This window comes from Dicentrarchus labrax, unplaced genomic scaffold, assembly GCF_905237075.1.
Source record: "Dicentrarchus labrax unplaced genomic scaffold, dlabrax2021, whole genome shotgun sequence".
NCBI lineage: Eukaryota > Metazoa > Chordata > Actinopteri > Moronidae > Dicentrarchus > Dicentrarchus labrax.
In genome coordinates this window covers 12778383-12801520 of record NW_026136704.1, presented here as the reverse complement: position 1 = coordinate 12801520, position 23138 = coordinate 12778383, and the positions used below count along the sequence as shown (strand labels likewise).

Genomic DNA, 23138 nt, shown 5'->3' with positions numbered 1-23138 from the left:
AAACATAACCATATAATAATTTTAGTCACACAAGTATCTATCCCCATCACCCAAAATCATCCTGTAGCTTCACAGTTGGAATTATGTGTGATTAGCAGGGTCCAGGTTATTTTAAGTTTTTAAGTTTTTTTTTTTACACTTTTGGGTGAAGTGCAATTTAAACTTTTTTATCAGAATAAAGTATCGTTTGCCTCAAGATATTTTAATCTTCTTGGTCATGTGCCATCTTGCCAGCTTGCCGAGTTTAGTTGAAAGACCACGTCTTATGACGGTGAAGATCCGTGTTTCCATTCCTCCTCACACTGAAGCATTATGTTACGGTATGAACTCACTGTAAGCCATATTCAACCACTACTGCACAACACACGCATAAAAAACACTAGCAGACCCCTGGGGGGAAACCTGCCTTCCTGCTATATAGTGTGGAGCACAACCTCATCTCAGAAAAGCTGTAATCTTGACAGCTTCATCAGATGTCATGCACATTATGTTTCCAGCTTTCCCCCAAAACGCTGATGGACATTTAATGTTCAAGGGAGATGATATGACCACAAAGCAAACAGCTATGCAACAAAACACTGTATTGCTTTGCTTCAACCCAGTGGAACATGACAAGGTTTCCCAAATGAGTGTTCTGAGGTGTATTTTCATTAAATTTTTCAGCATGACAGTGTTTCATTGTTTTTCTTCTCTTCATTTCAAAGTGTGGGTAGATATAATGGTGTCATGGCATCATAAGAATGTGTCTGACAATGATTAATGCTATCAGTAATGAAGTGTTAAATTTATAAAAAATTATCATCCACCACAAATACTGGCTAGAGAATACCTCATTTAAAGTTAACTGTACCACCTTTTCTTTCTATTTTGCATTACAAGATTGCCCATGTTGTGTGCATTCATGATTTTTGCATGTACTCTAAAAACACTTCTTTTTATGATCTCACCTGTAGAGTGTGACAGGAGGGTTGGCCTTTGCAGAGCAGTGGAATTTCACAAGGTTGCCCTCCAGAACAGGCTGAGGCTCCACTGAGAGATTGACAAGAGGGAGATCTGAAAAAAAAAATAAATAAATAAAACATAAGAGACACAAAGACAACCAATTACAGAACTGGCAGTCTCATCAAACATCCTGTTGTGAACTGTAAGCCTGAGACAAACACTATGTTGTTGACATTTTCTGTCGGTGAATAAAGCTCAGAAAGAAAATATGGCATACATTTTTGCAGAGAAGACAAAACAGACAACTTATAAATAGTTTAGAAAACATGCAACTCAAAAGAAAACAGCCAAACACACCAACATGCAAAATACATTCTCAGTTCAGGGAACTTACATTTTCCAAATGTTTTTTCTTGTGACCCAAAACTGATTTGGCAGTCTTTTATGTTGGTGTACCACACATAGAGTACTGCAGGTAAATATGCTCCACTTAAAACCACTAGGACTTTTTATTCGGATTATTTCAAAATACACGGTGGAAGAACTGCTGTGACAATTTATCACAGTTTGTGGCAGCATTTTCTCCAGAATAATAGGCAATTACCCCTGAATAATGATGCCCTATATTTGTTATCTTCCTACCACCCACCTGGGGTCTAGGCCCAGTTGCTGTGTAACACTGTAGTGTGTTTCACAGGTGTGGAAGAAAACATGTTATTTTTACTCTATTTATATTCATTAGTAATGTTATATTAACGAATCAAAGGAAAACTTGACTTGATAATGAGTTTCAGTAAATGGCAATTTAAAACACTGAATAGTCAATAGTGTAATCCACTGCAATTAAAACAATGAACAACCTCTGTGATACAGTACAATTAAAACAGTTCTTAGAATAACAAGCATAGAGATTATGTAAATCTAATAAACAACTTAATTTATCCTAATTGACAAAGGTGGGATTCTTTTTGAAGATACGTGTTAATTTCCATATCAATCCTGTCCCATGTGAAACAAACAGCTATTTACCCCGCAGACTCAGGCAATGAATTTCAAGTAGAAGAAGCTATTTGTCAGGGTTTATAAAAGGGGCCGGTTACATTTTGTTGTTGTCAAATGCAGCAAGGTAAGAATTGACCAAACTGACCTGCAGCTGACCAGTAGTAGCTGTTTAGTATGTACAATTTTCCACATTAAAATGTCATGAAACAACAATTGGCTAGTATGAGTGTCTCATGTTATAACACTTCAATTACTTGTAAAATAGTTTGTACAATCATATCTGTAAGGCAGACTGTGAGTTGGGTATATCCATTCATATCTGACCCTACCTTAACCCCATGAAATAATACAAAAATAAATAAATAATAATTACACATTACACTACCAAGGAAGTTATGTATACACATAGCAGGATAACTGTTTTCTGAGTTTCCACCTCCAAAGCGCCATAGTAGGGCAACAGATTAGTCACATGGGAGAAGAGCTGGTTCTGGGTTTGAAGCTGGTGCAGCCATCTGTTTCAAAGGTGTACTAAGTCTTTCTGCTCTGTGTTCAATAATACTAATGTACTAACCAGGGACTGTGTTTGGATGTGGATGAAGAGCAGTGGTGGGCATGGAGATCCACACAGAATTAAAGAAGCACACAAACACTGCTGTAATGAAGCCACTGTGCATAGTTATGGAGAGTGATTCTGTGTGTGTATGTGTGTGTGGGCATGGAGTGTAGGAAAACTGCTTTTTGCCCTGTGGCTGTGCAGATGCTCTGGGCTGGCTCAGCTGCCATAAAGCCCCAGAGAGGGGGGTGGTCCAGGTGCCATATTCCTTCCTACTCACACACACCATATTCCCCATCAGCAGACTTATTTCCCTCCTAGACAGTTGCCCCCCACCCCCACCAACCACTCTACCACTTTCATATCCATGAGCCCCACCTGTGCCAGTTCTCCCCAGGCCAGTAAAGAAAACAACAACATTGTGGACCCTGGAAGACTGAAGGCCCAAGTGAACCAGCAAGTCTCTCCAGGTACTGAGCAGACTGTGTCTGTGTATTTGAATTTCAGGCACATGTTTAAAGGGGGGTATGTGTGTGTATGAAAGGGCATGTGGGTGTGTGTCATAATAAAACAGGAAACCTATCCACGCCTTAAGCAGTAGCGTTAGCTGCCCAGTAGGTGTTTTTTAGCATTGCGAAAAGTTAATTGCATGGACAAAAATGTCGGCAGAAGGAACCTCAGGGGCAAAATGACAGATGTGGCAGTGGTGGAGGTGGTAATAAAACAAGGAGCTGGAGAGTAAAGAGAGAGGCAAACATAAGAAGAGAGCAGGAGGGGGTGGGGTACACTAATAGACACAGTGTATGCGTAGAAGTTAATTGTAGAAGCTAATTCACAAGCCTTTTTGAATAAAAGTGTTCCTATAATATACTTTTCTATCATGCCAACCTTTTTCTCTGCTCTTGCAGCCAAAAGACTTCTAAGGACACAAATACTCATTACTGTCAATCTGGCTACTAATTATGTTATTTTCAAATGATTGAGGTCTAAAAACTGACCATTCCTTAAAAAACGATCTCGGGCCCTCTCACTAAGAGGTAGTGTCATGACGACTTTACATCTATCTCTAAGTCAGTCCATGTCTCTGCAGAATTGCAAGCAAAGATACCCATGAGAGCTACAGCTATCAAACATCTTCCAGCAAAGGCCCAGGGTGTGAATCAGGCACTGTCACTTTTCTAACCTTTGACACTTCAGATATGACAGACATCTACTTAATAATGAAGTCAATTTGCCACTTTGATGTATAAATGCATGAGTTGCTGAGTGAATGCTTTTGAGGCATCATGCGACGGCACATCAATATGCAAGATGGTTAATTCCTCAGATTTGTCAAGAGAGTAGTAACGAGGGACAGAGAAGGAGGAGGGATGGATGGATAGAGGGGGATAGTGGGACTGATCGGAAGCTCCAGTGAAAACAACAGGATGAATGAGGAGGGGGGAGTGTTATAGTTGGCCGACAGCTTTTGATCGGTTAGTTCAAAGTGGAGACCAGATGGTGTTTTTGGAACAATCTTCCAACTTCTTTCTGTTTCCTGGAGTTAGTGCCAACATAAATTGTTTTTCCCTTTTCTTAAAGCTCAATTTCCAATCTCTCCGGGTCACTGTAGACAGCTGTTCTCCAGTAGGACCAGCCTCAAACTCCAGGAGTGTCGGCTGCCTCTGAAGGACGGTGAAGCGGTTCGTGGGCCATCCGCTTGTGCCTTATAGCCTTATCAATATGGGTATACTGTCATATGGATGGCTGAGTGGAATACTTGAGGGGAGAACAGACTGACTGAGAACCTGAGGTCCAGCATATTGATTATGAGATACTCAACTGTGGAACAGTAAAGAATTTACTTCGTTTAATGAAGGCAGATGTTCTGCTATTCATACAGATGCTTAAATAAGGAGCGTGCACTCCTTGCAGCACATCTGTACGTTTCTAAATATGTGCATGGGCAACAATGTTCTGTTACTGGTCCAATCAAGATATAGTAGTCAAAGCTTAGGTTAGAGCATCAGCTACAGTATTGTCAGGGCACTGGGAATGTAATATTTAGAAATATGGCCTTCACACAGCCTAACATGTAAGATCATATGGGATCATTCTATTATTGCAGCATCATAAAGCTTAATCTAATGTAGATACAATTCTGAGCATTTCTTTGCCCTCTTATTCTCTTTCCTTCTCACTTTTAAATTCTGTCATCTGCCTTCAGATGAATTTGCCATTATCTGCTTGATTAAGCAGGGAGAGCATGTAGCTGCTACCAAAAACAAATTCTCCCCAATTGCACATCTGCATGTTCTTTATTAATTAGTCTCAACAAATGGCATTCATTTTCCTCCCACATGGCTCAGCTTGTTTTGCAATGCAAACACACGGAGAACCTTGGCTTTGCTCGTCCCTAGCGCAATCATTTCCGAGTATGTGTTTGAAAGCGTGTTTCAATGTGGGGCAATGCTCTGCAGATATCCAGCAGGACTAGAAAAATATATGAAGAATATTTTATGTTGTGTGATGAGTTGGTTTCAGCAAGACATGAAACTGTGGCATCAGAATCATATTCTACTGCAGTGGTTTTATGCCGAGGGGTTTGGGGAGTTTACTGATTAAAGTCCAAAGGGCATAATGCAAGTTAAGTCATGCTGCTGGAGAAAACAGCATCAGGGGGTAGCCACCCCTCTGCTATCAAATAATTACTGTCTGCTAATGGACTGGTATGGACAACTGAAGTCAGCAGTCTATCCAGGGTTCTGAATCACCTCTGTCGGCTCTAAATCCCTCTCATTTCGGCAACATCACCAGTACATACTGTATTTAGATGCTAATTTGTCTAACCCTAGGTCAGATAACTCTGTATGAACTTATGTGGGAATGAAAATGCTGAGGCGGATGTAAATCATGAGCATTAAAGTGATGATAAAAGAAAATACCGTTGTGAAATGCATTGGATTTCAGGCTGGTTTAAGCAGTAAAGCAATGTGCCCGGTTGTGTTTAGATTACTCTCATTTGGATTGCTGTAAGGATGGAGCATTAGGAAAAAGGGCACCTAAGCTTAGTTGTGAGCAGAATACGAAATGTTGAGAAGGGCAGACAGACTAAGAAGATTTTAATTACTTTTGTTGCCATTAATATTATCTCACTAATACGGTCAATTAGATAACTCTGGGCAAGAAAATAAATGAGACTTTTAATTCTTAATATTGGGACTTGCACACAAAGAGACATGCAATAGGACCTACTAGAATTTTGGTCAGTGGACATTATTCGCAGTTTCAGGGAATACACAACCATTTTGTGAAATCTAATAATTTGCTGTCTTACTGAGAGTTAGATGAGACTATCAATAACAATTTAATGTCTGTGCGTTCAATACAGAGCTAACCCACAGAGTGTGAGAGAAATATCTGAAAGGCATTAACCTCGTATTTGATAGCTGTCAACTCATAATTTCTGACTTCTAATTAAGAAAAGGGGAAACAAATGTTTAATTTAAGCTCAAATTTGTGTTGACTGTGTGGATCAGTCAACACAAATTTTGCTTTAAGAAGCTTGTGGGCTTTGAAATCATTATCATTAGTGAGGCAAATTAAGTATACTTAGGTTTCACTTTACACTTTGACTTCATACCCCTGGCCAAAAATTGGGTAAGAGTTCATTCCAAAGATGATGTAACTCAGTCAGAACTTGGAAGGACAAAACTGGTTGTAGTATGCAGTCTAGCTTCAGAGACTTTCTGTATCCGGCCCTCACCAGGGTCCCACTTAGACTAATAGCAACTGTTCACCAGAGACTGCCATTAATCCCTCCATCTTTGTTATGGTACTGGGGCCCATTGCAGAATCACTTGCAAAACACACGAATGCAGAACTTGCAAAGGAACGTGAAATGGAATTCATTATTTGCAATAAACATTCTAGCTATTTTTTTTTTATATATGTGTGTGTGTGTGTGTGTGTGTGTGTGTGTGTGTGTGTGTGTGTGTGTGTGTGGTGTGTGTGGAGGGGAGGCGGGGAGTAAATGTGTGAAGCACCTTGTGCTTGTATGAAAGGTGCTATACAATTTAAGTCTGATTAATTGATTGATTGATTATATGTGGGAAACATAATCATAGAGTCCTGGCATAGATCATAAAGCTTGACATATTGCCTATTACAGTATATGAAAATATCTACATTATGAGGGATGAATATGTGAATATGAATGGCATTAGGTCCAAGTAGCACCCAAACAGCCTTCAGTGAAATTTACCAGTGTTTGATGATATCCAACTTTACAAGGACTAGTTCATGCTTGACTACTTGCTAAAATAATTCTGTCTAGAAACATTTAACACTGCCAACAATTATGAACCAGTATTGTTAAATCCTGACATATTACTGGTTCTTGCTGTAGAATAGAGGGGACACCCAAGCACAATTGTAAAGAAGAGATGGTCAAGTGTTACATTTATTTCACAAGCTGACACTGAGCGCCTGGAGAAACTATTTCTTTGATAGGCAGGGTGATGGCTTTCACCTTCTCAGTGAAAGGTTCACTACAAGAGAAGTGTAGTGGGCAGAAGAAATACAGGAGCTGTTTCTGTTTCTCCTTCTTCAAGGAGATAATACATGCTTTCCAAGCATATTTCTATTGCCTGGCAGTGAGTAATGTTACATCAGATTCTGGCGATTAGGTTTTAGTGAATATATATTTAGTAAGAAAACAGGTATGAAAAATTTATTTTGTGTGTGTTTTGGACAACACAATTGAGCTTTGATTTGTTTTTCTAAATTAAATTATTAACTGGAAAAAGGAAATGTGAAAGTCAAGTCTTTCATGAAAACTGTGAGGTAGTGCAGCTACAAAAGAATCATTACATCAGTCTGTTTGGCAGTGGACATATCAAGACAATGGGATAATTGTCTGGGGGAAGATTTGAGGAAAGCGTGTCTTTGATTTGTGCATGCACCCAGTCGTTTCTCTCATTGGTCTCCCCTGTGTTGTGTGTTGTCTTGTGCAGGTGTCACATTTAACATATTTAAACAATGTTGGCCTTTTGAAGACAATTTCCTGTTGATACACTTATTTAATTTATTTAATTACAGTCAGTCTGAATTGGTTCAGCCTGGTCTTCAGACCGTTTAAGGAAACACCTTTGTTGGCTGATCCAGTCCCTGAATAAGTAGACAGATTGGTGTGCTGCTGCCTCTGTATGACAACAGCATCTTCCCATTCATGGTTACCTTGTTGTCCTACTAAACTGCCCTCTGTGGAGCAGCAATGGAAAAGGCCAGACCTATCCTATGTGGTTATGGTCCTTAAAGAGATGGAGGTCAAGTTTCATCTGCTATTATTCCCTTTGCCACTGTCCCATCATTCATTCATCTGGCCGGTTTTTATTGTGACAGAAAGACGTGGTGCTATAGTCACCTTCTTTGCAGAATGTGGTGCATTCATATTTAAGTGGTCTCCAGATTTCCAACTTTGCAATACCACTCCATTCTCACAATATTATCTTGGTAAATGTAATTTTATCACTTCAATCCAAACAGCAAAAGTAGACATACTTTTAAATAATCCCGGGATATTCAGCTCTGCAGAGCTTTGTTTACAAGTCACACAACTGAGACATTTACATTTATGAACTGAACTGAAGCATGTCTCTACAGTAGATATGTCTTTAATGGTAACTGCATGTGTCGGCAAAGCACTTCACAGTTTGGTGTTTTGCTCCAAGCGCAGGTATGGTGCACTAAAGATTATATTTTTATTTGAAAAACATGCAGTGTTTCAGATGCTGTGGTTGAGCCAAGAACCTTGTAATCGAATTAGGCACCATTGAAATTAAGCAAATTGATACCCAAAACGAATGAATCAAAGTTCAATTACAGCACGTTTCATTTCAGGAGCAGCTTAATTTGGAAGTGGATCTTAGCACAAACTCCGGAGGCTCTACTGAACTGTTCTGAACACTTTACCTGTCAAGTCTGAGGAGGGGGCGGCAGAGTGTGGGGGAGGGAGGGAAACGAGAGGCTAAGCCTTGTGGGAGACAATTTGAATCTCGACAATTAGTCTCTGCTGTCGCTCAGTTTGATCTCACACTGTGAAAAATGTTGTCAGGAGCTTTAATTGTATAAAGAGCACATTTTGGAATGCTAATTAGAAATCTGCTGCACTCATTTTTCAGGGTTAAATCATACATTCAGAAGCGAGGATGATGCTGTGATGGCGAACATTTATCACAGACGCATCATTATACATGGTGACAAATCAGTTTACATGTGGGCAGACTTCCCTCTCTGACTGCATGACAAAAAATGACGAGGACAAACTGCAAGGGTTGCAAACACTAACAACTGTTAATCATTTTTACTCCTGCGCCTGAGTTGGCCTGATCATGCCGTGCCCGCTCTTGCCTTGCTTGCCTCTTGTGGTGTACATAATGAAAAGAATGGAGCCGTCAGTCATATTGGCTCTCTAAATAGCATTTTCTGCTTTATTAGTCATACTTAATGATGTTGAAGAGGCCGTGAGTGATGCAAAATCCCTTTGTTCAAAGCCCTTCTCTTACTGTGAACGGTTCTTGATCGAAAAAAGATTCCCTGACAATTGAGGCTGAATATGTTTTACACGCTGGGCTTACTTTGCCTATTTTAGAGGGGAATTGTGCATGCTCTCATCAAAAAGATTGATGGCATGAGCATGGAAATAAAAGAGGTGGAGACAGTGTGCATAGTGCCACAGAAGTCAGGTAGTGGGACCAAAAAAGACAATCCCATTCAGTTTAGATGGACAGCTTCTTTGATATTTCATCATAGTGAACAAAAAAAAGTGATGCATCATCAATCCATCCACCCACCTACATGGTATGAAAGCAAAATGGACCAATTATAAATATCCATCAGAGCCTAAAATGAAAGATGTTTACAGAGTGTTAGTCACGTATGCCTGTCTGACAGTTTCACGCCTGTACATGTGAGAAATACCTCAAATACTGAGTAATGCATGTCAGAAACTGCTTCCTTTACATCGTACTGATTGCTAACCAAAGCACTCAAAAAACAATAATTTAAACAAAAAATACTAAAGCATAACAGGGAAGGGAGAAACACTGAAAGCAATAAAAGGAGAGATGGAGAGGGAGAAGTGGAATATGCTTACGCTGGATGTCAATTGTGACGCTGGTCTCCTTGCCGTTGGGGACTGCCTTGTTGGAGGCCTTGCAGATGATCTGCTGACCTGTCTCGATGTTGGAAGGCGATAGGTAGAGCGTGCTCACAGTGCTTTCTCTCCTACCATCCCGGAGCAAGGTCTGCAAAGAGTAAAGAGAAGTTGAGTAAAGTTGCAAGCAGTTATGTGTAAGAAATGTTTTAGGCCTCTAAATCTGCACCAAGGTTGGTCTGATGGATCGCCATGCTGGAACCTTGCATTTTTATTTTCATAATCAATAAAAAGAATCTCCAGCTATTTGGATTTTGGGGGGCAAACTCTACTCTAATACTACACACCCAAAGTCAAATACATATTGGCTTGTATCTTCAGTAGCTCAAATTCAAGGACTTTAAACTGTTTAAATGATATATAAACAGAAGAGAGATGGAACAAACAGTTCACCAGACAAGCTTTGATGGAGAAGGTGTACAATTGTAAAAATAATTCATGAATACACACATCTTGTCCCTTGGGGGACCAGAGGCAAACCATCAGAACATTCTAGACTGCAGTTTTACTGCAAAGCTGATTGAAATGGAAAAATAAAATAAGAAATATGTTTTTTGAGCCTCTTTTGTGTGTCTGGAGAGCTGCGCTCTAGTGCACGGCTTGTCATACTCCACAAAGGAAATCAATCTTCTTTTCAGCGCTCATCCTCTGAGCCCCACATTGTGGAAGCCATCTGGAATCGGTTGGTAGCGCTCAGTAGCTCTCACTCTCCCTAAAACGCTCAGGGGAGGGCTCTAGGAGTCTATGTTAACCAATGCGGGGCAGAACAAAGTCAGTGACTAGAACAAATTGCGTGGGCAACAGGGCACAGTGTGGTCAACCACAAAGTCAAGATGCATTTCCCTGCCATCTCTTTAAAGGAGCCTCACTGTTGCTTTGTGTTTTCGAAGAAAATAAGACCCTGCTATAGTGAAGTGCATCAAACATGTTCTTCATTTAGAAACAGAGCTACTATGTTGACCAGAGGGCGCTCACAGCAGACTTGCTGCTACCTTTGGATCGGCCTCACAAATGTATGAATTGCTTCATGGAGATTTTCTTCATTTGGATTCTAATAGAACTCTAATATAGAATTCTAATAAAAACACATACCAAGAAAAATGAGAAATGTGAAAATGTCTACAACTAACATTTTAGTCTGCAAACCAATATGTCTCCAAATGCAATGACTCTTTAATTATGTACAATAGGTCTAAATATAAAACAAAAGTTCTAGAAAGGCACAAAAGGTAGGTTGAGGTGTCATGACTGATACTTATATATTTCAACCACCGTAATCACTACCCATTAATCATTTGCTGAGTCAAACTGTGGCTCAATGTACAAACTAGTGATAATTATCTCCTCATTTCTCTACCTTAATGCAAGGGTTTCTTTTTTTTAACTGTAATCTAAGTATGTGTTCTCCTTCTCACTTAAGCATACTATATTCTGATTAATATAATTAAGATGTCACTGAACTTGTAAAATCCGACGGCAAGACATTTCATAAGAAATCTTTTTATCTAACCACTTTATGTTTCAAGTACTTCAACATACGTCTTAGTCACATTAGGATGTCTGTAGTAGGATTGACGATAAACATACATTTTTTCTGTATATTAATAATAATTTTATATGTATACTAATATCATAGATGCCATACATGTTTCTCTGAAGTCCATTTGTATGTGAAGAACCATGTGATGAAATTCATAGTTATGTGTGAGTCACTTCTAAAGCAGAACGCATTAGCTGTCAGACGTGGGATATGTCAATGTAATATCCTTTCTGACACAATCAGGATTGTTTCCCTCGTCGCTCTGGACCTGTCTGAAGTCATTAATCTTAGGAAGGGGGTTAGCTGGTAGCCGCATTGAATTCAACACCATGCCACATTACAAATTGATAAATTTTCATATGACTGCCTGGAGCCTATGTGAAGAATACTTTTAAGCACGCTAGGAGAGGAATGGCAAAAGTAACAAGATTGAGGCATAAAGGGTGTTTTTTCTAACATGTATATTTATAGCTGCATGACCAGTAGAGGAGGAAGCATCTGAAACACATTGAGCCACTGCTTTTGATTAATTTGTAAGCAAAACTAGAGGAAACTGCAACTCAGACGCTCTCTTTTTCGCAACCTGTTGGTCTAACATTTGCTGGCTTAATTCGGGCCGTGCTTGTTTACATCATCTCTGTGCCATCTAACTTATTTTCCATTATTTTGTGGGGGTAAACATTTCTATTATTACAGTCGTATGGCTTGTATTCTGAGACAGTCTTATGTCTCATAAAAACCACAGCAACACACTCTTAACCAGTTAACATAACAATAGCTAACCTACCTTGACTTAAATCTGCAACTGCCAAGCCAAACTTAATAAGAAGGTGAGATGTTAGTAGAAGACCAGACACTTCAAAAAGCCCAGGCATCTAATTAAAGAAATAGCTGAACCAAATGGATTCTATAAAATAAAACAGGATGTACTACCAGTCACTGATAGCCCCAAACCTTTACCATGTTGACTTTGAACCACTATTTCACCTGCATTTATGATGCTGTTAAACCATGTATGAAAGTTTAAAAGGAATTTGTCCCATAACATTCACACCTACGTATAAAGTTCCAATAAATCCATAGTAGGAATGTAAAAACAATGAATGTGTTAATGTTCTTATGAATTATTAACCAATATTTACTTCATCATTAAGCCATATAGTCTCAGATTTACCTTGAATTCCCTAATTTGGTCAATATAATTTATGAATGACATTAAGACATGCCTATTAATTATGTTTTATGAGCATTTCATTCAAACTCTCAAGTCACTTAAAATATAAACCTAAAATATTAAGTCAGAAATGAAATGACCCACTGAGACCTTGCAGGCATGCAGGGAAAGCCTTGATTGGGTTAGTAAGAGGGAATGTAGAGGAAATAAGCCTCCCGGGGATGATGCTGAATTTACCAAGTAAGCAAAAGCTAATAATTTATACATCATTAATGCATTTTGCTAACCCATCAAACATGCTGTTGATTTGATACCAAATGTATCTCTGGGTTATATTCAGTCAGCCATTCTTAATTCAAGACCACACAAGGGTTCTTTCACTAAAACAGTTGATTGCTTTAACATTGTAATATATATTTACGCAGAAGTGGAAATATACTTTTCTTTTTTTTTTACCATGGTCACCGAGGTTTAATAGGTTTCTTTTGTTAAGCTTAACTCACTACTCACCTCAAATAGATTATTTAAAAATGTTGCTAAAAGCAATTAATTAAAGTGATCTATATTTCAGATCACACCTTTAAGTTTAATGTTGAAAAATGAGGTTAATTAGCTTGCCAACATCTTTTGAGATCTTTTAAAAGTGACACAATGAAATATATTAATGTTGAGAGTAATGCATCCTTTGACTTCATACTCTCCTCAACTGTTGGAAAAACTACACCTGTCTGATAATGAAAAAAAAGTTGACTTGTTTAATGCCCACTCACATTTTAATTGGTTACTTTATTTGTAAGTATTTTCCCACACCATTACTCAGTCAGTGTGATGATTAAAATGCAATAACATGCACTAATTGCAAAAAAAAACCACACAGATGAGCGGTGGGAGAAAAATAAAGAAAAAACAGCTGCTTTGCACACTTGCAGGAAAGAAGTGTTGGAAAATATTGTAAAGATTGGGAAAGGGTTATTTAGGTGAAAGGGTTTTCTGCTGAAAATGATATCCATCAACAGTAGCAGCTTCATGTAAACTTTATCAATTTTTATCTGACATTAAACAGCAACACAATTTTACTGCAAAGCTGAGAGGGTATACAGTAAAAAAAAAGCACTATTCTGCTCTTGCCAGCAAGAACAGCTCATAAAAATGTCATTATTTTTTTTATTTTTTTAACACCTCCTAACACTGAGATAACTCCCCAGACTCCTGCTCACCTCTCAGCTTGCCACTAGAGCATTCCGAAAAATATGTAGCGCAGTGGGGAGGGGAATGCATCATGTTTTTCAAATGATTTGTTGTACCATTACATTGCAAAAGTATCACAGAGCAAGTGTGCACACCTCCGAACCACAGCTCAGACCTGGAGGCTGCACATTATAAACAGTCCTTTGCTGTTTGCCACTGACTAGCTCCGCTGGAGCAGATGGGAGATGAGTGTTTGAGGGAAGAGAGAACATTATTCATTCATTTCCTCTGCCCACATTTTCACAGCTAGTCTTGATATTTGAACCATTCACCTTAATGTGACATGCTTAATGTGTCACTTAATTATTCTTGGTGTCCCCTCCATGATATGCTACAGTTAAGTTTTTTGAAATCTAAAGAATGATAAGCAATGCATCAATTCAGTGACTCTTATATGGTCAAACCAACACACATTTTTGCTAAGTGATAGCTTTAATCGACTTTCTCTTTAACCACTGGTCCAGTCAATAGTTTTCTAAGAGGTCATAGAGATGAGGCTGTCGAGGCCTTAGTGGGAGATTATCTTTGGGTTAGAACTATCATTAGATATGACACCATCAAGAAAACGATTTCTGTGAATCCTCCACCACATCTGCTCACATTAGCCCTCTTCATCTGCGGGATATGAGAAGACCATCAGAGCAGATGATTATGCTTACAAAATTTCCCCCTACTGCTCTTCGGACCCAAAAAAAGAGTCATCTTATTTTAATTGAACCCATTGCTTTTTAATGGTAGGCAATAGAGATAAGAGGGAAGAGGGACATACTTGTACTCGTGCAGGCATGTGAGCATCCATCAGCTACCAGCACAGAATATCCTCATATCTGCTTTTGCTCTGAGAGGAAGTGAAGGCAGGAAGCGCACTCTCCGCCCACCATTAGCAAGCGGCACCTCCAGCAATCACTTTATTCAAATCGGCCTGGTGCCGTACCCCAGTCCAATCAATGGCATTTATCTGCTCTTTGAAAAAAGCCGATAATGGGATGAGGCAGCGCAGGGAGCGAGGGAAGGCGGGGGAGGTGTTAGTGCTCTAAAGTGCCTGGTCTCTTTATGTCCTTTGTTTAAATGGAAATAGAACATGACAGTGTTGATTGCATGATTAGCCTTAAGGGTGAATGTCAGTCAAGAGTCTATGGCGTCAGGTGATCACACCAACAGGCTGGTGTGAACAGCGGCTATTCGGTACCACAGCATCAAAAGTGGGAACACGATCTGTCAGTGACAATCGTACTTGGCTGTGAAAAAGTTCAGGCAGAGTCCAGCACAGAAAGTGCCATAGTAGATTTTGTAACAGGTTGGGAAGATGAAGTGAGACAAATGTCACTGACGAAGGAGATCAAACACTAGAGAGAAATGTAAAGTCACTGACAGTTCCACGATCTCACCATCTGCTTGTCTGAGTTGATTTGTATTCTGGGAGAAAAAGGCTAGCCAACTTTTTGTAATCAAAACACAACCTGGATTTTCAAGGGATTTTATTTCAAAAAGCAGTCTGGATGCTGAGGCAAACGCCCACCAATGACTCCAGCAGTCACTCTGAAACATCTCATGGATGTTCAGCACTTTTGCAGTAGTTGTTTACAGCTAAGCGAAACATGCAAAAATGGAAAGTAACAGGTCTTTTCATTCCCTATCTCAAGCTACTTTCATTAAAAAAATTGTCTAGAGAATGAAAGGACCACCATGCAACCCTCGTCCACCATCCCACCACCACTTAGTCCCAAGTCGGTCTTCAAACCTGATATGACACACACCTCTATGCTTACCTTGGAGTACATGGCCCCATTAAGAACCTCTCCATTGCGGATCCAGATGATTGAGGCTGCTGGCTTGGCGTTGTCTGCATGGCAGGTGAGATTGAGTGGGTCACCAGCCCTCAGGCTCACCACCGGCCCTCCACTGATGACTGGGTCCTCTGGGGGAACTATTGATACAGACACAGAAAAAAAGAAGACATTAGTCAGTATGGTAACTCTAATTCATATTAAATCTGGATTATGTGTAACATATGAAGACATGCAATTGAGTTATCATTCATTGTATAACAAGTGTTACTTTTTTTCTGAAATCAGAATATGGCATACTGTAACCGGCATGTAATGTCAGGGTTTATGGATGGGTCAAACACAGGACTCACACACAGGATGCTGGGGTTTATATTCCTTGTGAAACCAATAATCAACATTGATTGTTTTAAGGAAGTAGTTCTTTTAACCAAAACCATGATCTCTTCCTAAACCTATTAAGTAGTTTAGATGCCTAAACCTGACCAAACATGTCGTTTTCACATCGTGGTGGACAAAACATGACACCGCCACAGTGGAGTGGCGGTAGTATTACGTGCTTTGGCATGATACTGGGTTGTACAATCCCAACAAGCAACACAGATTTGGTTTATTGTTAAGTTGAAAACTAGCAATAGATGATTGCATTTGCGGTGACAAAAAGCTTTACACAAGTCACAGCATGACTCTCAAAATAACAATAGACTCTGCCATCAATCAAAGCAGATGTGATGACACACATAAATGTCAGCATTAAATACTGTATTTGAACCCCCCTCAGACACGCAGACATTTGTATATCCTGTGGCTCCCTCTCTCAGCCTTTACAAATATAACAGAGAGAAGAAAACATCACAGCAGTGCTATATGTTCCTGTAGATGGCACTGATCAAAGTCCTTTTCCTGTTTTACCCATGAGCTGATCTGTTTTTTTTGGGTTTTTTTGCTTTGTTTTTTTATAACTGAAACTGCAGTGAATTATTGATTGACCTGAGTGCTCATTACAATGCAGATCTGGGGCAAGATGAAAATCAAAGGCTGCAGGCAGCTGCCATATTCCACTGCAAAAGCATCATGATTGGAAGGAAGGTTTTTATGAGCTAGATTTATGCTGTCAAACAGCACTGAGAAGAAAAGAGAGAAAATGTAATTTGGGATACTGTTTTGTACATTTAATGACAATAAATATAAAGGGCTCTTTTGTGGCAGAAATAAATTAGAGTGTGGTGTCAGGAAAGATTACATATAGTATTCTATGTTGCTATATCGTCTCTTCAATGAAATGATTAATTATCACTTTACTTATCTCAGACCTAGATAGCTGCATTTACTTCAAAGTTATTATCCTTAAGATTTTCATCAAAGGTCCAGTGTGTAGGATTTAGTGGCATTTAGCTGTGCAGTTGCAGATTGCTTCATCCTCCCATTCCAAGTGCAAAGGAGAAACTATGGTGGGTGTGTAATGTAGAGCTAGTCTTTGATTTGTCCCTTCTGTGCAACAGCAGAAACAAGGGCGGACTGCATGGACATCAGCATCTGTATAGAAGGCTAATTCCAAGGTAACAAAAACCTAACCTGAACGGAGGCACTAATGAATATTGTATTCCATTTCTGCCAAAAAGATGCTCATAAATGTTACACACGGACCTTTAAATGAACCTTTACATTTTTAATACTATTTTTGATACTCTTTATAGACACAGGCATGGTGAGACTTGCGCCGGGCAGCAACACACAAAACATAGTTCAATATAAATAAAGCGTTCAATACACAATGTGTAATAGTGTTTGATGTTTTTTTACATTATTTAAGGTTTTTATACCAAGCTGGTATTTTGAAAAATATGAAGTTTAGTAAAATCACATAATTTAAGAGATATATGTGCACACATGCAGATCATAGGTCAAAACATGGCTACATTTGGCTGAATTATGAAGAAATGGAACTAAATGTAGTTTTGTGCCAATGAAATCAATGGTGCTATAGTAAACTTGTTTATTTAAACAATGCTAGTTAGTTTGGTTGCACTGTAAATGCACACTCCAGTTGCTCTTAAATTCTATCTCTATCTAGTAGCTGCTCAAGAAGTGTTTGCTGTAGTGTTAAACTGCAATTGCTGTTACCACGGGAACCATGGGTGTCGCCAAATTAATCAGGATTGAAAGGATTTAAGGATTACAATTTAAAGATTTTAGTCTATTGCACAAATAGTAGTGTATCATTTGTAGTATCATACAGAGCAAGTGGAGCAGCAGCACTTTGAGAGTGGTCATCCACAGAAACATCGCACTCCAGTTCTCTGTCACAGACAAGCTCATCTTAGTCTTCAAGTGCATGGGGGTGGCATTTTGGTCTTTAGCTCTTATGACTAATGCTTTTCCATTACACAAAGCTATTGACTAAAAAAACAAATTATGAGACAACATAACCATCAATACCATATATGTACCATGTGAGTAATGGCTGAATCATACCAGTCTGGGAATAGTGAAGTCTGGACTCTGACTACACCGGACTAATAACTCTGAACAACTAGACCGGTAAATCTGCTATTTCAAAGGCAATTCCCACTCACTAGTTCATATTGTGTATTTCAGTTTGAAATGCAGTGTTCTGGCTAGCTCCCTTTCATCTGGTCTTCATTAATATGCGAAGGGTTGGGAGAGGTAGAGGAATCTCAGGTCAGCACTAGTAGATCAGACAACAGAGTGCTGATCTCGGCAAGTAAGAAAGAATCTTTGTGAGAACATGGTCACCTTATGGTCCTTCATCATGAATTGGAAACAAGGTCAAGAAGATCACATTAGTTTACTCTTATGCTAAGAATAGAGCGACTGCATGGTATGCAAATGAGACAGGGAGCATGTGGAAAGCACTATGAGCTGGGACTCTCAAACAGCTCCCCCATTTGTCATTAAAGAAAACGAACAAAACACAAGGCTCAGTGATAGCACTGTGACAGCTGATTGCAAAGATCCAGTGTTATTGGCTTGCTGTCAGTGCTCTCTTGCACACATGAGTGAAACATTAATTAACTGCCAAGCATATATGGCAGCCATAAAAGCTCTTTTATGGAGAGGGGGAGAATAGAAAGGAACATCTGACAATATGTGACTGATAGGAGTACTCACTGCACATCCAAGTGAGGTGATCTTCCTATTATTGCTTACAAGTGCTGAAAACTCTTAGAAAGGCTCTTTATGCTCTATTCCTCTAAGTATTCATCCAATACACATATTAACACACATCAGTGTCTATAAATAGGTGCAGGGTCAGAAGGTGACACCACTTATGAACAAGGTTACACCCTTGCAGACTGTTTGTCACTATGTGTCCCCCTTTGACCTTTAATAGTCTCAGTTGTCTACTATTATTCAGCCTTATGTTTTCCATTTAGGGATGTCAGAGCATACAGTGCAAGAGGAGTTTATGATTTTGTGCATTGTGGAGCTACATGGGAGAGAGGAGGTCACAGGCAGACCAAACAGAGCACTGCTACACTTTCAGTTCATTCAGTACGTGTGCCCCTGGGGGGCTGCCTGCCAGCAAGACACTGAGGGTGAATGGTAAATAGACAACAAGAAGAAGATATGGCTGGCTGCCCCCATCCTGCATCCATTCCTTTGTATCCCTCTGTCCTCCACTGTGTTTGAGGTCTTACTGTATGCAGAGGGTGCCAATGTGGAGACTGCGGTTGCAGTTGAATAGGCTTTTTTTTTGCTGTGGAAGGTTCCTAGCTCAGTGAAATGACCGGACATTATCCAAGGGGCTGAGTTGTGCAGTGGTTCTTAGGCTGTTATGTGCATAGGTTTATATGAGACATTTTTAGTTTTTAATTCACCATGGATGACATTTAAGGATGATGACATGTACATTAGTAGATTTGTGTGCCTAGAATGTTCTCCTAAATTCAATAATTATGCTCATACAATCATGCTACTACCATTTCATTTCCATTTTTGGACTGGTATGCTTTTATTAAAATTTAAATTACAACCTTGGTGATTAAGTGATATTTTTCACCAGCTTGTCCATGTAGCCTCAATGAAAAAAACAAGATAAGAATGCACATGGCGAGGTATCTAAGATGTTTTTTTAGTAGTCCACCTTTGGAAAATTGTAGTTTCTGACGGCAGACCCATATCAATAGCATCTGCCATCGCATAATTACCACCAAATACAAATAACATAGTGCAAGTGGAGTCAGATTGTCTTAACACGATTCTTATCTTATCCTAAGTCCCTCCTCCTAACGTTTTCCATTGAGGTCAAGGAAAGGTGTATAGGAAAAGACATAAGGCGTAATCTTTTTGACTATTTGACTCTGTTTGTAACAGCCTGGACTGAAATTGTTTTCTGTGTAACTAGTACATGTGCTAGGCTCTCGGCTTGTGTTCCTCTGGCTTTTTTTGAAATTACCACCACTAAAAGAGCATGGAAAAAGCCTCTCACAAAGGCAAAAAGGCAGTTGGACTTGATAACACAATAGGCCCTGTAATAGAGGAAACTTTTGTTCTATTTTTCTTGGCAGGTGAAAGCCTTTATGTCTGCTGAAAAAGTGGTGAGATTTGACCAATAACCCAACATCCATTGAATACAAATGAATGACTAAGAAAAAAAATATTTAAATAGATGCTTAGCTCTTTCTCTTCATCCGAGATCTTCTACTGATCCTGCATTATGACTGCCAGGTCTGACAGTTATACAGAGGCCAAGCCTTGAACTTGAATCAGCCATCATCATTACTGGGCTGTTTGCAAACTCGGCAGTCCCTAATGGTTCTAAATTAGCTCTTTACTGCAGCCATTCGATGGACTTGGCATAAGTAGTGTGGTCAGTGGTACAGATTGATCGCTCCTCTTTAATTACAGGGCTGACTCACTGCAAACTCTGCTCCACTCGCTACTTTTTTCTTGGGGTTAATAATGTAATTCCTTTCAACACTTTCACAAATGTGCATCCTCCTGTGCATGCATGAACATGGACACTGTCGGCATGCATACACACAGACACATTACATGTTTTATCAGTCCCACTCATAGCAAATCAGTCACGAAGGAATTTGGGCTTTTTTTTGCATGTCTGTGTTAATCAAAGGAGTGTTTCAACTAAAGAATCATTGAAACCACACACTGAAATAGCTGTAAGATACAGCTAGTTCATTACCTTTATCATTTGAAAAAGTTTTTTGGGGTTACTTTGACCCATGGCCTCGTTAGGTAGACGTCATGGTGGGTTATAAGCTCCAAGGGGTAATTTTTATGCTTGAGAAATCCAATTGGTCTGTCACAACTTATATTAACCTATCCCAAGACTGGTGATTTTTGTTTTAAGACTGCTAATATTTTATGGAGGTCCATCACCTCACCCAGCCTGAGATAAGACTTGGGATTAATTTATGTATTTCTCCAAATCTACCAATTCTAGACATATCTGACTATAACCCCCCATTGGACACTTCAAACAAAAAGAAAAAAAGACAGTGATGTCAGACAGCCTGGACTTCAGTGAGATCATGTGCTTTTACTGCATAATCAAAGATATCCATAAATTAGACCAGGGCATATTGATGTGTAATTAACTCAACAGTGCAAGGCAGTAAGTCCGTCGCCTCTAAGAGGGGCCTGAATAAACCCTGGGGATCATAAAGCTGCCTTTTGCCCCATGACACATATGAATTCTCCAAACACCCAACATAAAATTACCCAAACACAAAACATAAAAGGGAAGCTGATAACATGCACTGGAGCTGGGTGGGTCCTCTTTAGTCTGCTAACAACTGGTGTTGCTGACAATGAACCTGCTGGGTTTTTTAGACCAAACTAATATTGGGGAACTTCTCCAAAAGCAGCCAATGGAATCCTGCAATCGTCCCGGCTTTCCAGGAGTGTGAGCAATGGAGAAAAAGCAATTTGAAACCATATGAATGAAGGAGGGCTCCTCACAAGGCGGCTGGATGGTGAAGGGGAGGGGAGGCTGGTGATGTGTAGCTGCTGTAACGCTGTGTTTCAGCAGACGTGTCCTGAACAACAATGAGCTTCCTGACTTGCCTGTCTATTTTAGAAGAATGCTTGCACGGGCCGTCTGTCACCTCATCGCGACAGCTTGCCGAGTTTGTGATAGATAGATCAAGACAAAAAATGAAGACAAAAAGGATAGGCGAGGAATACCCAACACAGGTGGATACAAGGGACATGTGTGGCTCACTAGCCCAAATTACCGGACCTCTTCAAGTGCTGTCATTGCACATCTGTTTGAAAGCCAAAAGATCCACAGCCATGTGTGCAAACATGCACGCACACATACAAACACACATGCACACACACACACACATCTTACTAGAGAAAGAGTATGAAAGAGTGAATAAAAAACAAAGTGCGAAAAATACACAAACATCATTTGACTCACATAGACAGGATGACAGATGGCAATCACAAACAGCAAGTCAGACTGTACAAAATGTATACACACAAAATCAAAAAGGACTGCTTTACAGGAAAGCGTGTGCTGCCACACGATAAAGAATAATAAACTACGAGGGCAAATGTGGGATAGAAGCAGGAGGTAGTGGGGAAAAGGTAGAGGTAGAGGAAGAAAGCAGATGGAAATGAATGGATTAAAAGGCTAGGGCATACACAGACAGGTTTTTGCAAACATTTCAAACGCAGTATGGAAAGTAGTAGTAGTAATCTATTGGTAGTGTTGGTGTCATGATCTACCAAATGAACAGTGCCAAATAAAAAGGACAGAATGAAATATTAAGATGAGATGAGAAGTGGAGAGATGCCAGAGCTGTCAGAGACGTGCAGAGCCTGCTCCTTCATACCACAGCCATGTGCAGCCCCAGAAGCTGCTCTCCACAGATTGGGAGGGTGCTGACATCGCTGCTCACCACCCGGCTGCATTGCACTATATAGCTATATGTGTGTACAGGTGTGTGTGTGTGTGTGTGTGTGTGTGTGTGTATGTGTGAGGGTGGGAGGCAGTGAATTTGGGATTCAGGTTTAATAATCAGAGTTAAAAATAAAACAGCGCTTATTTCAAGGTTCTGTCAATTATTAGGCCGAATGGGTTGACATTTTTCTCCATGCCCATCATCAGTTTGCTAACAACAATTACAGTTAGCAGAAGCAAACCTATTTACTATGTAGTGTGAATTCAAATCAGCTCAGCACCTGTACACAGTCGGAACTGTTGTTTTGCAGAGCACAGATGTATTCGTGTCATTTCTCCTCCTTCTGTTGAAATGCAGAGAAAAAAACCCCAAACATCCTACATACAGTCTGTCGACCATAATCACGCACCTGTTCACTGCCTCTCTGATATCATAGATGTAGCTATCATTCCATCTCGTGTTTCAGACAAAATAGCAGAAAAGGCAATGTAATATAAACGTTAAACTCATATTTTATCCCAGAATGACTGCCGTTTAGGACACCTTATCTCTCCCTATACTTCTTCTGAGATGCTTTGCTAGACTTAAATTAACTGTGTTAAAAGACAAACTGGTTACCTACACAGGAGGCTCAAAAAGCTTTTTGACTTCTATTTCAGGGCCACTGCAAGATGCTCCTTCCTTCCTCCAAGTAAGAGGAATATGGATATGACTTAGTTATATGAAAAAAAGAAAACAAAATCACAACTCAATGTACTAAAAATCTAAAAAGCCTAGTTTCTCTTGAGGTAATAAACA

General features: G+C 39.6%; 1 protein-coding gene across 10 annotated transcripts in view; it reads right to left on the bottom strand.

Annotated features, from left to right (window-relative positions):
- The window catches only part of kirrel3b (kirre like nephrin family adhesion molecule 3b), a 154407-nt gene that overhangs the window by 26613 nt on the left and 104656 nt on the right, over positions 1–23138 (bottom strand). For 6 of the 10 annotated variants that reach the window (XM_051398183.1, XM_051398184.1, XM_051398190.1 and 3 more), the window contains exons 5-7: positions 15415–15584; positions 9636–9786; positions 948–1053 (exon numbers count right to left, since the gene is read on the bottom strand). In XM_051398183.1, the coding sequence (XP_051254143.1) occupies positions 948–1053; positions 9636–9786; positions 15415–15584 (427 nt within the window). The remainder of the gene's footprint in view (positions 1–947; positions 1054–9635; positions 9787–15414; positions 15585–23138) is intronic. The other 4 variants (XM_051398185.1, XM_051398194.1, XM_051398189.1 and 1 more) reach the window with 1 other exon arrangement.